The sequence below is a fragment of the Mobula hypostoma genome, chromosome 12 (genome assembly GCF_963921235.1).
Source record: "Mobula hypostoma chromosome 12, sMobHyp1.1, whole genome shotgun sequence".
Taxonomy (NCBI): domain Eukaryota; kingdom Metazoa; phylum Chordata; class Chondrichthyes; order Myliobatiformes; family Myliobatidae; genus Mobula; species Mobula hypostoma.
The window spans coordinates 88,679,916-88,693,224 of record NC_086108.1 but is presented as its reverse complement, the minus strand read 5'-3'; the positions used below and the strand labels follow the sequence as shown (position 1 = coordinate 88,693,224).

At 42.9% G+C, this 13,309-nt stretch overlaps 1 protein-coding gene across 3 annotated transcripts in view; it reads left to right on the top strand.

Moving 5' to 3' along the window:
* The first annotated feature begins 10,840 nt into the window (after window positions 1–10,840).
* Window positions 10,841–13,309, top strand: part of agla (amylo-alpha-1, 6-glucosidase, 4-alpha-glucanotransferase a) — a 99,767-nt gene continuing 97,298 nt past the window's right edge. Inside the window, exons 1-2 of one of the 3 annotated variants that reach the window (XM_063064578.1) lie at window positions 10,841–10,978; window positions 12,704–12,848. In XM_063064578.1, the coding sequence (XP_062920648.1) occupies window positions 12,767–12,848 (82 nt within the window). In that variant the 5' untranslated portion in view covers window positions 10,841–10,978; window positions 12,704–12,766. Of the gene's footprint in view, window positions 10,979–11,000; window positions 11,260–12,461; window positions 12,593–12,703; window positions 12,849–13,309 lie in introns of those variants that run through there. The other 2 variants (XM_063064576.1, XM_063064577.1) reach the window with 2 other exon arrangements.

The following is a 13,309-nucleotide window of genomic DNA, read 5'->3' as shown; positions in this document are numbered from 1 at the left end:
CACTCCATCTATACCCATCATAACTTTATATACCTCTGTCAAAACTCCCCCCATTCTTCTACACTCCAGGGAATAAAGTCCTAACCTATTCAACCTTTCTCTGTAACTGAGTTTCTCAAGTCCCGGCAACATCCTTGTAAACCTTCTCTGCACTCTTTCAACCTTATTTATATCCTTCCTGTAATTTGGTGACCAAAACTGTACACAATACTCCAGATTCGGCCCCACCAATGCCTTATACAACCTCACCATAACATTCCAACTCTTATACTCAATACTTTGATTTATAAAGGCCAATGTACCAAAAGCTCCCTTTACGACCCTATCTACCTGTGACGCCACTTTTAGGGAATTTTGTATCTGTATTCCCAGATCCCTCTGTTCTACTGCAGTCCTCAGTGCCCTACCGTTTACCTTGTATGTTCTACCTTGGTTTGTTCTTCCAAAGTGCAATACCTCACACTTGTCTGTGTTAAACTCCATCTGCCATTTCTCAGCCCATTTTTCCAGCTGATCCAAGTCCCTCTGCAAGCTTTGAAAACCTTCCTCACTGTCCACTACACCTCCAATCTTTATATCATCAGCAAATTTGCTGATCCAGTTTACCACATTATCATCTAGATCATTGATACAGATGACAAATAACAATGGACCCAGCACTGATCCCTGTGGCACACCAGTAGTCACAGGCCTCCACTCAGAGAAGCAATCCTCCACTACCACTCTCTGGCTTCTTCCATTGAGCCAATGTCAATCCGATTTATTACCTCTCCATGTATACCTAGCGACTGAATCTTCCTAACTAACCTCCCATGCGGAACCTTGTCAAAGGCCTTACTGTAGTCCATGTAGACAGCATCTATTGCCTTCCCTTCATCCACTTTCCTGGTAACCTCCTCGAAAAACTCTAATAGATTGGTCAAACATGATCTACCACGCACAAAGCCATGTTGACTCTCCCTAATAAGTCCCTCTCTATCCAAATACTTGTAGATCCTATCTCTTAGTACTTCCAATAATTGACATACTACCGACGTCAAACTTACCGGCCTATAATTTTCCTGATTACTTTTAGAGCCTTTTTTAAACAACAGAACAACACGAGCTATCCTCCAATTCTCTGGCACCTCACCCGTAGATACCGACATTTTAAATATATCTGCCAGGGCCCCTGCAATTTCAACACTAGTCTCCTTCAAGGTCAGAGAGAATACCCTGTCAGGTGCTGGGGGTTTATCTACTCTGATTTGCCTCAAGATAGTAAGCACCTCCTCCTCCTTAATCTGTATAGGTCCCATGACCTCACTACTTGTTTGCCTTATTTCCATTGACTCCATGCCAGTTTCCTTAGTAAATACAGACGCAAAAAAAACCATTTAAGATCTCCCCCATTTCTTTTGGTTCCATACATAGCCGACCACTCTGATCTTCAAGAGGACCAATTTTATCCCTTACTATCCTTTTGCTCTTAATATACCTGCAGAAGCTCTTTGGATTATCCTTCACCTTGACTGCCAAAGCAACCTCATGTCTTCTTTTAGCCCTCCTAATTTCTTTCTTAAGTTTTTTTTGCACTTTTTATACTCCTCAAGCACCTTATTTGCTCCGTTTCCTATACATCTCTCTCTTCTTCCTTATCAGAGTTCCAATATCCCTTGAGAACCAAGGTTCCTTATTCTTATTCATTTTGCCTTTAATCCTGACAGGAACATACAAACTCTCCACTCTCAAAATTTCTCCTCTGAAGGCCTCCCACTTACCAATCACAACCTTGCCAGAGAACAACCTGTCCCAATCCACGCTTTTTAGATCCTTTCTCATTTCTTCAAATTTGGCCTTTTTCCAGCTTAGAACCTCAACTCGAGGACCAGATCTATCTTTATCCATGACCAAGTTGAAACTAATGGTGTTATGATCACTGGAACCAAAGTGTTCCCCTACACACACTTCCGTCATCTGTCCTAACTCTAATATTGCATTCTCTCTAGTTGGTACCTCTATATATTGATTTAGAAAACTTTCCTGAACACATTTTACAAACTCTAACCCGTCTAGACCTTTAATAGTATGGGAATCCCAATCAATCTGTGGAAAATTAAAATCCCCTACTATCACAACTTTATGTTTCCTGCAGTTGCCTGCAGATTTGCTTCTCCAATTCTTGCTGACTATTGGGTGGTCTATAATACAACCCCATTAATGTGGTGATACTTTTCCTGTTTCTCAGCTCCACCCATATGGCCTCGGTAGACAAGCCCTCTAATCTGTCCTGCCTGAGCACTGCTGTAATATTTTCCCTGACTAGCAGTGCCACCCCGCCACCCTTCATTCCTCTGCCTCTATCATGTCTGAAACATCGGAACCCTGGAACATTAAGCTGCCAGTCCTGCCCCTCCTGCAGCCAAGTTTCACTAATGGCTATAATGTCGAAATTCCATGTGTCAATTCACACCCTCAGCTCATCAGCCTTCCCCACAATACTCCTTGCATTGAAATAGACACACCACAGAAGATTATTACCACCACACACGACCCTTCTATTTGTGACTTTGCATGAACTTTTAACATCATTTATTTTCATCCCCACTCCACTATCTGCTCTGGCACTCTGGTTCCCATCCCCCTGCAAATCTAGTTTAAACCCTCCCCACTTGGGCTATATTATTTTTTTTCTTTGTGACTACATGTTTTCTTGAAATCATAACCATATGTTCTATTTGCACTATGTGCTATGTACTACGTGCAGTGTGCTATTGATAATGCATTTTGCAACTTGGCCCTGGAGGAACTCTGTTTCATTTGACCATATTCATGTATGGTTGAATAACAATTAAATTTAAACTTGAAACTTGAACTTGAAAATGTGTAAGAGTTTTAATGAAATCATTGCTGCCAAAGCAGAAGGTAACTGAGTAACCAATCTGAATGCAGAAACACATTTCTTTATTGACATAGATTAGATAGCACAAAGGGTAAATAGAGTGGGAGATTACTTATGTGGAATATAAACTATACGGTGCATCTCTTTGTTCAAATAGCCTGTTTTTTTATATCCTATTCATTTTGATATATGATGAGATTTGAGAAAGAGAGACCAAAAAGAAACTCACTTTACACAGCTATGCTTCTGAGAAATGAACTGCTGAATTTATGACTAAAATAGCCGATATAGTGTAAAAATATAGAAATATCATACAGGAATAGAGAAGATACCTGGGATTAGGTGTGGATTGCTACTTATATGGAAGATAGAAGCAACGCAATCAAGTAGGGCTGTATAGCCTATACCATAAGACAATAAGAAGTAGGAGTAGGAACAGAATTATGACATTCAGCTGCTTAAATCTGCCCCAGTAATCATGATTCATCTGACATTCCTCAAGTCCCCTTTCTGCTCTTTCCCCATAAGTCTTGATTGCCTTATTGATTAGAAATCTATTTCAGCCTTTGGCACCACAGACTGACGGCTGGTGGGAAACATACAAAAAGACAAAGTTCAACTGAAGGTACTGACAAGCAGGATTAGGAAAAGGGGAGGAGCAACGAGACCTGGGTGTCATTATACACCAGTCATTGAAAGTGGGCATGCAGGTACAGCAGGTGGTGAAAAAGGCGAATGGTATGCTGGCATTTTTAGCAAGAGGATTCGAGTACAGGAGCAGGGAGGTACTACTGCAGTTGTACAAGGCCTTGGTGAGACCACACCTGGAGTATTGTGTGCAGTTTTGGTCCCCTAATCTGAGGAAAGACATCCTTGCCATAGAGGGAGTACAAAGAAGGTTCACCAGATTGATTTCTGGGATGGCAGGACTTTCATATGATGAAAGACTGGATGAACTAGGCTTATACTCGTTGGGATTTAGAAGATTGAGGGGGGATCTGATTGAAACGTATAAAATCCTAAAGAGATTGGACAGGCTAGATGCAGGAAGATTGTTCCCGATGTTGGGGAAGTCCAGAACGAGGGATCACAGTTTGAGGATAAAGGGGAAGCCTTTTAGGACCGAGATTAGGAAAAACTTCTTCACACAGAGAGTGGTGAATCTGTGGAATTCTCTGCCCCAGGAAACAGTTGAGGCCAGTTCATTGGCTATATTTAAGAGGGAGTTAGATATGGCCCTTGTGGCTAAAGGGATCAGGGGGTATGGAGGGAAGGCTGGTACAGGGGTCTGAGTTGGATGATCAGCCATGATCATACTGAATGGCGGTGCAGGCTCGAAGGGCTGAATGGCCTACTCCTGCACCTATTTTCTATGTTTCTATGTTTCTATGATTCTAATAACATCAAATGCTGCAGGACTATCCCATCAGTGAGTTGCTCGATCAGGGACTGATCAGGGACAGTCAGCATGGCTTTGTGAAGGGCAGATCGTGTCTAACAAGCCTGATAGAGTTCTTTGAGGAGGTGACCAGGCATATAGATGAGGGTAGTGCAGTGGATGTGATCTACATAGATTTTAGTAAGGCATTTGACAAGGTTCCACATGGTAGGCTTATTCAGGAAGTCAGAAGGTATGGGATCCAGGGAAGTTTGGCCAGGTGGATTCAGAATTGGCTTGCCTGCAGAAAACAAAGGGTTACGGTGGAGGGAGTACATTTGTATTGGAGGGTTGAGACTAGTGGTGTCCCACAAGGATCAGTTTTGGGACCTCTACTTTTCGTGATTTTTATCAACGATCTGGATCTGGGGTAGAAGGGTGGGTTGGCAAGTTTGCAGACGACACAAAGGTTGGTGGTGTTGTGGGTAGTGTAGAGGATTGTCGAAGATTGCAGAGAGACATTGATAGGATGCAGAAGTGGGCTGAGAAGTGGCAGGTAGAGTTCAACCCGGAAAAGTGTGAGGCGGTACACTTTGGAAGGACAAACTCCAAGGCAGAGTACAAAGTAAATGGCAGGATACTTGGTAGTATGGAGGAGCAGAAGGATCTGGGGGTACATGTCCACAGATCCCTGAAAGTTGCCTCACAGGTAGATAGGGTAGTTAAGAAAGCTTATGGGATGTTAGCTCTCCTTATTACCAGTTGCATTAGTGTGTTAGCTTTCTGTATTTTATTAACAAGGACTCCCTAAATAATTCTACCTGCAGCTTCAACAGTTTTGTTCCATTTGTTCTTTGTAGTTCCTTCTAAGATGAACAACTTCATTTTTCTCCCACATGAGACAACATATGCCAGCTTCTCTCCCAGCCACTTAATCTTCCAATATCTTTCTGATATCTGTAATGTCCAGTAAAGAATGAAAATAACTGGGAATATCTTCAGAGCCTTTGATGCAAACAAACATCTAAACTGGATGTTTGAAACCTGTGACACTTCACATGCTCTCGATCAATCCACCACTTTCAGTTCCCTGGCCCTGCTCACCAAATTTTCACCATGGATATCCAATCCCTCTACACTTCTATGTCCCGTCAAGAAGGTCTTAAAGCTCTTTGCTTCTTTCTAGACAACAGCCCTAACCAGTTCCCCTCCACCACCACCCTCCTCCTTCTGGTGGAACCGGCCCTTGCATTCAACAATTTCTCTTTCAGCTCCTCCCCCAGTTCAAAGTTAAAATAAATGTTATTATCAGGGTACATATATGTAACCCTGAGAATCACTTTCCTACGGGCATACTCAGCAAATCTATAGAATAGTAACTAAAACACGATCAATGAAAGATCAAATAGGATACAGAAGACAACAGTGCAAATGCAAATATAATTAAATAGCAAAAAATAATGAGAACATGCAATAACAAGATAAAGAGCCCTTAAAGTGAGATAATTGGTTATGGGATCATTCAATGGGTGGGTGTGAGTGCAGTTATCCCCTTTTTTTAAAAAATCTGATGGTTCAGGGGTAGGGTAGTAACTGTGCTTGAACCTGGTAGTGCAAGTCCTAATGCTCTTATACCTGATGGCATCAGTGAGAAAAGAACTTGGCCTGGGTGGTGAGGATCTCTGATGATGGATGCTACTTTCCTCTGACAGCCGTTTCATGTAGATGTGCTCAATAGTTGGGAGGACTTTATCCGTGATGTACTGGGCCGAATCCACTACCTTTGGTAGGATTTTCCATTCAAACGCATTGGTCTTTCCATACCAGGCCATGATTCAGCTAGTCAATATACTCTCTACTACACATCCATAGAGTTTGTCAAAGTTTTTGATGTCATGCCGAATCTCCGCAGACTTCTAGGGAAGAAGAGGCACTGTCATGCTTTCTTCACAATTGCATTTACATGCTGGGTACAGGATAGATCCTCTGAAATAGTGACACCCAGCAATTTAGTGTTACTAACCCTCTCCACCTTTGATCTTCCAACGAGGATTGGCTCATGGCCCTCTGGTTTCCCTCTCCTGAAGCCTACAATCAGCTTGCTGACATTGGGTGAGAGGTTATTGTTATAACACCGCTCAGCCAAATTTTCAATCTCCCTCTTGTATGCTGATTTATCCCACCACCTTTGACACAGCCCACAACAGTGGTGTCATCAGCAAACTTGAATATGGTTTTGGAGCTGTGCTTAGCCACACAGTCATAAGTGTAAAGCAAATGGAGCAGCGGTCTATGCTCACAGCCCTGTGGTGCACCTGTTATGATGGAGATCGTGGAGGGAATGTTTCTGCCAATCTGAACTGATAGGGGTCTACAAGTGAGGAAATCCAGGATCCAATTGCACAACGTGGTATTGAGGCCAAGGTCTTGGAACTTACTGATTAGTTTTGAAGGAGTGATGGTACTAAGTGTTGTGCCGTAATCAATAAAGAGCATCCTTATGTATACATCTTTGCTGTCCAGATGTTCCAAGGTAAATTCAAGTTGTAAGTGTCCAAATGGGCCACAGTTATGTGTGCCTTTTTGGCAGCTATGGGAATGTCCGTGTTCCAAGCCTACACTGATAAACCTCAACTCTTTGCCCTATATGACAACTGCATTGGTGTTACTTCCTGAATCCCTGTTGAGCTCGCCATCAATTTACCTCCAAATTCCATCCTGCTCTCAAATTTACTAGGTCTTTCTCTGTGAGGTCTATCTCTGTAAGTTATACTTCTCTCCCTTTTTTCAGTCTTTCTGGAGACAGACTGTCTACTGATATCTTTTATAAACCTACCGACTCTCATAGCTATCATCACTATACCTCTTCCCACCCTGTCACTTGTAAAATTGCTGTTCCCTTTTCACATTTCCTCCATCTCTGTTACATCATTTCTCAGGATGAGGTTTCCCATTCCAGAACATCTGACCCATCCTCCTTCTTTAAAAAATTGGGGTTAACTTTCTCTACCATCGTTGCTGTCTTCACATGCATCTCTTCCATTTCCCAGACATTGATTTATCTATATTCCAGTAATTTTCCCCAACTCCTTTCTCTATTTTACAACTCCCTATTCTGATTCCCCTTGTATCCCCTCCCTTCCCTTCACCCGCCTATTACCTCTCTCTTGTGCCACACCTCCTTCACTTTGTCCCGTAGTCCACTCTTCTCTCCTACCACATTCCTTTTTCTTCAGCCTTTTACCTCTTCCACCTATGACCTTAATTAATGATTTTTTAAAATGTTGGCTCAGACAATTCTAAATTGTTATATCCTGACAATAGTGTGGTGTGGAAGAGAAGCAGGATTATAGTTAGGAAAATGCAGGCAGCTATTAATGAAGTAGAAGAATGGGGACGTCGGTGGGGGTTTTAATGATCTGTTGAAGAGACTCAAGTTATTTGTTTTTCTAAAAGGAACATTACACCCACAATTGTTCACAAACAAGCGAAGATCTGCAGATACTGGAAATTCAAGTAATGCAGACAAAATGCTGGAGAAACTTTGCTGAATTCCTCCAGCATTTTGTGTGTGTTACCTACAATTGACCTCAAGTTCTTTGTTAAATCTCTTAAACAAGAGTCAGTAGTAAAGTTTCTAAGTACGTGGACGGACGCAAGAGTAACATGGAAGGTGTATATGAATAGAATTCTAGAGATGTATAGTAAAGCCCTTAATGTGCTCAGGTGCTTATTTGGATGTGATGGGGTGCAAGGTCACTTAATCAAATGTATACTGCTTTATTCAGACTATGGATGTTTCGTTTTTGGGTCAGCCTCACCAACAGTCTTAAAGCCCCTAGATGAAGTTCAAGCTCAACCTTTGAGATTATGTTGTGGTGCTATTAAATCATCCCCAAATTCAGCATTACTGGTAGAAATGGAATATCTTTACATTTACACAGTTTACAGTTAACAATAGATAATTGGGTTAACAAAGAGGATATAAAGTTGGTCATCCAATAATGGCAACATTAGTAGAGCACTGGGAGCACTGCATTTGTAAGGTCTTCAGTTTTAGTGGATGGGAAATGAGTGGACACAAAATTGGGGTTGTTTAACGTTCAAAATAAATTTATTATCTAAGTGCTTACCTGTATATGTTACCATATACTACCCAGAGATTCATTTTCAAGTGGGCATATTCATAATATCCAAGAAACTTAATAGCATCAGTGAAAGATCGTACCCAACAGGATGGACAAACAACATAGGTGCAGAATGAACAAACTGTGCAAATGCTAAATAAATAAATAGATAGATGAATAAATATTGAGTCCATAAGTTGAGGGAGAAGTTTATGATGGGACAGGTGAAGTTGAGTGAATTTATTCCCTCTGGTTCAAGAACGTGATGGTTGAGGGGTTATAACTGTTCCTGAACAGGTGTCGGTCCTGAGGCTCCTGTACCTTCTTCCCGATAGCAGCAACTAGAAGAGGGCATGGCAAGAATTTGGAATATGTTCCCAGTGTAGCCCTTTCGGTCACTCCTCTATGGTTTTACCTGTGGTTGATTGAAGTCTTCAAGAAAAGATCAAGATGAAGGTTGATTCTAAATAGTGGCACAGGAAGTTCAGCAATATATGCAAGGCAGATATTATAGCTTCTTGCATATTTATATAGATCTTTCTGTTGCGGAATAAAAATCTCAGGAGCAGCAGACAGAATAGATCAGGCCGACTCAGAGAATTGCTCCAGACTAAAGGGTTTTATTACATGGTATCATGGAGAGCCCAGACTGCTAAATGGAGCTCCGTAGCCCTGCTCAACAATGGATTACACTCTTATTTATACCCCAGGCGTACGTGACAAGAAGCGCTTAAATCTGAAAGAGGGAACTTCAACTACAACTCGTTAGAATAGCGAAGTTGCACCATATGTCCTCGAGTGGTTATACATTTTCTTAAGTGTTAGTTCTCAGGACAGTATATCAGGCTTTCCCAAGCGCAGACATGTGATGATTCTTAGAACAAGGAAGCACAGACATAGTTATTTTCCCATCCTGCCTACAAAGCACATTTCAGTCACACAGTGTACATTAGTTGCAGATAAGCGATTACAGACTTTGAATTCACATACTAGAAGAAGGTCATTAACCCCTTAACATTCGTCACAATGTCTTACTATTTTTCTTCCACACTTTCAAGGGTTCCAGTGACAGGTTACTCAGGTATTTCTGTTTATGTTCCAAAGTTTCAGGTGACTATTAAGAGAAGATCATCAGACAAAGTCTATGTTGGGGTTGAAGAAAACAAGGTGGCAGACATTCTAGCCAGGCAATCACTTACCAAGAATGTACATTTGTAAATGTAGTGGTGGCTTTCCATAAAGGGGAGGTGAAAGCCATAATTAAAAAGACATTTGAACATGGTGGTAACAAAGTTGGGATAAAAAGAAAGGATGGTATTTATATAAAATTCAGAAGACAATGGGAACTCAACTGGGAGATGGGTATAAAAGGAAAGAAGTTATACTTACATGTATGTGTACTTATTCAACATACTCCATTGCCTAATTCCCTGTTCAGAAGTAATAAGCACGATGGAGGCATTTGTAGGGAGTGCACTTGTCAAGAAACGGTGCAGCATATATTGCTTGAATGAAGTTCCTACAAGGTGCGAAGGTAAGGTCTAATTGCTAAATTAAGATCTTTGGGACAGACACAGTTTAACATGGAAAGTTTGTTAGGATATCTCTGCCATCGTAATGTATATAACTGCGTGTTTGACATTCTGAAAAGCATTAGACTTATTGATGTTATTTGGGATGGGGGGAGGTTAGTGGGTATTCTTCCTCTCTTCTTACTCCACACTCTACCTTGGTACGTGGCACTAATATACCTTATGTTGGTCTGCAAGCGCTATTAAATTTACAAGAACACTTATCACCTCCCAATTTCTTACTTCATCACCCCCACCCCGTCCCCCAGCAACCCAACCTTCCCTACACCTGGCTTCACTTTCATCCTTGCATCTTGTACTTCTTCCCCTCCCCTTACCATCTTTTTCAGGCTTCTTCCCCTTTCCTTATCCGTCCTGATGAAAGATCTCCGCCCTAAACGTCGACTGTTTACTCCCGCCCATAGATGTGTCTGACCTGCTGACTTCCTCCAGCATTTTGTGTTTGTGTTTGGCTAAGATGCTTCCCTCTCTGCAGATACAGTCTGACCTAAATATCTCCTGTATTTCTGTTTTTACTTCAGGCTTTTAACATATGCAGCTTTAAAAAAAAACTACTCTTTCACTTCATGTCAGGTCTCCACCTAATCTTAAAAACTGTAGTGGCAGACTTGAGATCGAGATTTTTAAGCCTTAGAAAGCCACATTATCAGAATTGTGCACAGATTGCGCATTTCCTCCCTACTTTGATGATACGGGTGCTACATTTGTCCCTTGGAAATTGCTCAGCCGCGAAGTAATTATTACTATGCTGCAATATCAATGTAATTCTGCACTGTAAAGCCCCTAATAAATGTGACCTTCATCAATCGCAATTTACAGTCATGATGTTACAACAGTGACATCACAGTAGACTGGCCCACAGTGAGAGTGGGGGAGCCGCATTACATTTCACTGCAAAAGATGCCAAGTTGTGGGAAATGGGAAACAGCCGAGTAGAGAAAAAGGACAGCAGCTGGAGCGAGCAATGTCTGAACTTTAGAGTCTGAAGCTATGACTGCAGGTTAGTGGGCGGAGCCTTTTTCTGCCCCGCATAAACATGGCGGCGCTCGCCCTTCTCTAGGCCTGAGTGGGGCATCGGGTCTATCTGACTGGGTAGAACGTACCCGGTGTTGCACCAGCCTCCCTTTCCGTTGCTCAGGAGTCAGCTTCATCCGAGGAGGCGACAACTGAGAGACAGGTCCTGTTCTTGCAGAGGAGGTGCTGCCAGAGGCGTAATCCCAGACCCGAGCGGCCGGGGCTGAGCTGGGGACCCGGGACGGTGGATTGAGAGATCTGGCCCAGGTCAGGCGTTGGTTTTGGGTGACTTTGAGGGTCAGAGCGGGATGATCTGAGGTGGCAACGGGAAGGTATCTGGAGAGAGCAGAAAGAACTGGGTCAACGGCAAGAATTTGGCGGGTCAGAACTGGGAGTGAGTTGTGGGGGGTGGAGGGGCAATGGAGAGGGAGGAAGGCTGGGAGGAGGGGGCATTGGCAGGTGCTAGAGAAGCCGAAGGACGTGGGGATCAGAGAGCTCGAGTCTGAGGGTATATCAGAATCGAGTTTATTTCCACTGACAGTCGTGAAATTTGTTTTGTGACAGTAGTAAAATACAGGCATGACAAAAGAGGGATAGCGAGCAAAGAGAACCCTGGGTGAATACGGCGGGAGGCAGATAAAGAGGATCAAAGGGTAGAAAGAGCCCGTGATGAGTGTGTGAGAGGGAATCAGAGAGCTGGGGAGGGATGCACTTGGAAATTAGAGGGTAGAGAGAGCCCGGTGCTGGGTAAGGGTGGGAAGCGATGGTCAGAGAATAGATTGAACCGCGAATGACTATTGATTGATTCAGGGGTATACTGAGAAGTCGATATGAGTTGAGAGGGTCAGGGGATTTAGAAGGCTCGGGATTAGTATGGGGCATGTCAGAGGGTAGAGAAAGATCTCATGATGAGTATTGGATTAGGGTGTGCTGGAGGGGGTCAGAAGATGGAGAGAGCCCGAGTGGGTGTAAGGGATTGGTGGGAGTTGTCCACAATTCAGCGGTGTGGTCGTACAGAACGATACACACACAGTGCTGGAGGAACTCAGCAGGTCAGGCAAAAGGTCACAAACACGAGAAAATCTGCAGTTGCTGGAAATCCAGAGCAACACACACAAGAAGTGCTAGAGGAACTCGGCAGGTCAGGCAGCATCCATGGAAAATAGAAAACAGTCGAAGTTTCGGGCTGAGACAGGCAAACGGTCTGTTTTTTCCTCTCTATAGATGCTGCCTGACCTTTTGAGTTCCTCCAGCATTTTTGTGTATATTACTCTGGATTTCCAGTATCGAATCTCAGGGGTGTAAGCTGCATACATACGTTGATAATTTCTGAATGTTTGAATCTGCAGAATCTCCTATATTTATATTCGTACAAACTGTCCCACAGAGGCTGCGATGGGGAGTGATCGCTCCCCCTGTAGATCGCAGTAGCCATGAAGTCAGTGGTTTGAGTGATAATGTTAACCTACTGCGCCTGCACCAATCAACCAGTGGCTGTTACTGAATCCAGCTCGCCGTTAATTTAACGTTTCTCAAGCCAACGGCCCTTTGGGAGGAAATTAGTTGAGCGTAGCTGGGGCTGGTGTTGCTGCCGTTCAATGTAACAGTCTTTCCTTGCTTTTCGCCTACTCCGCTGGTGCTTATAATGTTAAAATGTTTATGGTAGGGAATCGTCCATTTGACATACTGTCCATTTTATGTGTGTTTTTAGGGGTTGCTGATTTAACCTTGTTTACTTTCTGCTGGGGAGAAACGTTACGTTTAACATTGAAACATGCAGCATCCTAAACAAGTTCGAATTCTTCACTTAAATCGCTTCGACAAGCTCGAAAGAACGCTTTTTCGTCTCAAACAAGGTTAGTGTGTATCTAATAGCCGGTGTTCCTATGCAGACATCTGTTGCAAGCTCAGATAAAAGAACTGGCAGAACTGAGTTGAACTTGTGCGTGTTAGCTGACATTTATTTAGCGTTTTGCCTGTAAGGACCATTGTTTCAACGTCTAGTTCCAGTGTTGATTGCTTCCGGTTTCTGACACATTTGCACGTTAAAAACCTTTGGTACAGGCATATCAGCAGATGCACTTTTTAAAGCATGTTTTAGATGTGGACATAGATAGCTTGTGGCTCGGTCTAATTTGGGAGTAGTGTCAATGACTCAGTGTCAGTGTCAATTTGGACGGGGTCTGTACCGAAGAAGGTGCAAGGCACTCCTTCCCTCTGCTAGCCTGCAGGTCACCTTTGATCAAGATGAGCAGTTGGTGCATATCCCAAGTCCTGGTTGTGCGACCACTAACGCCAGGTAGACAATCTCTGAAGA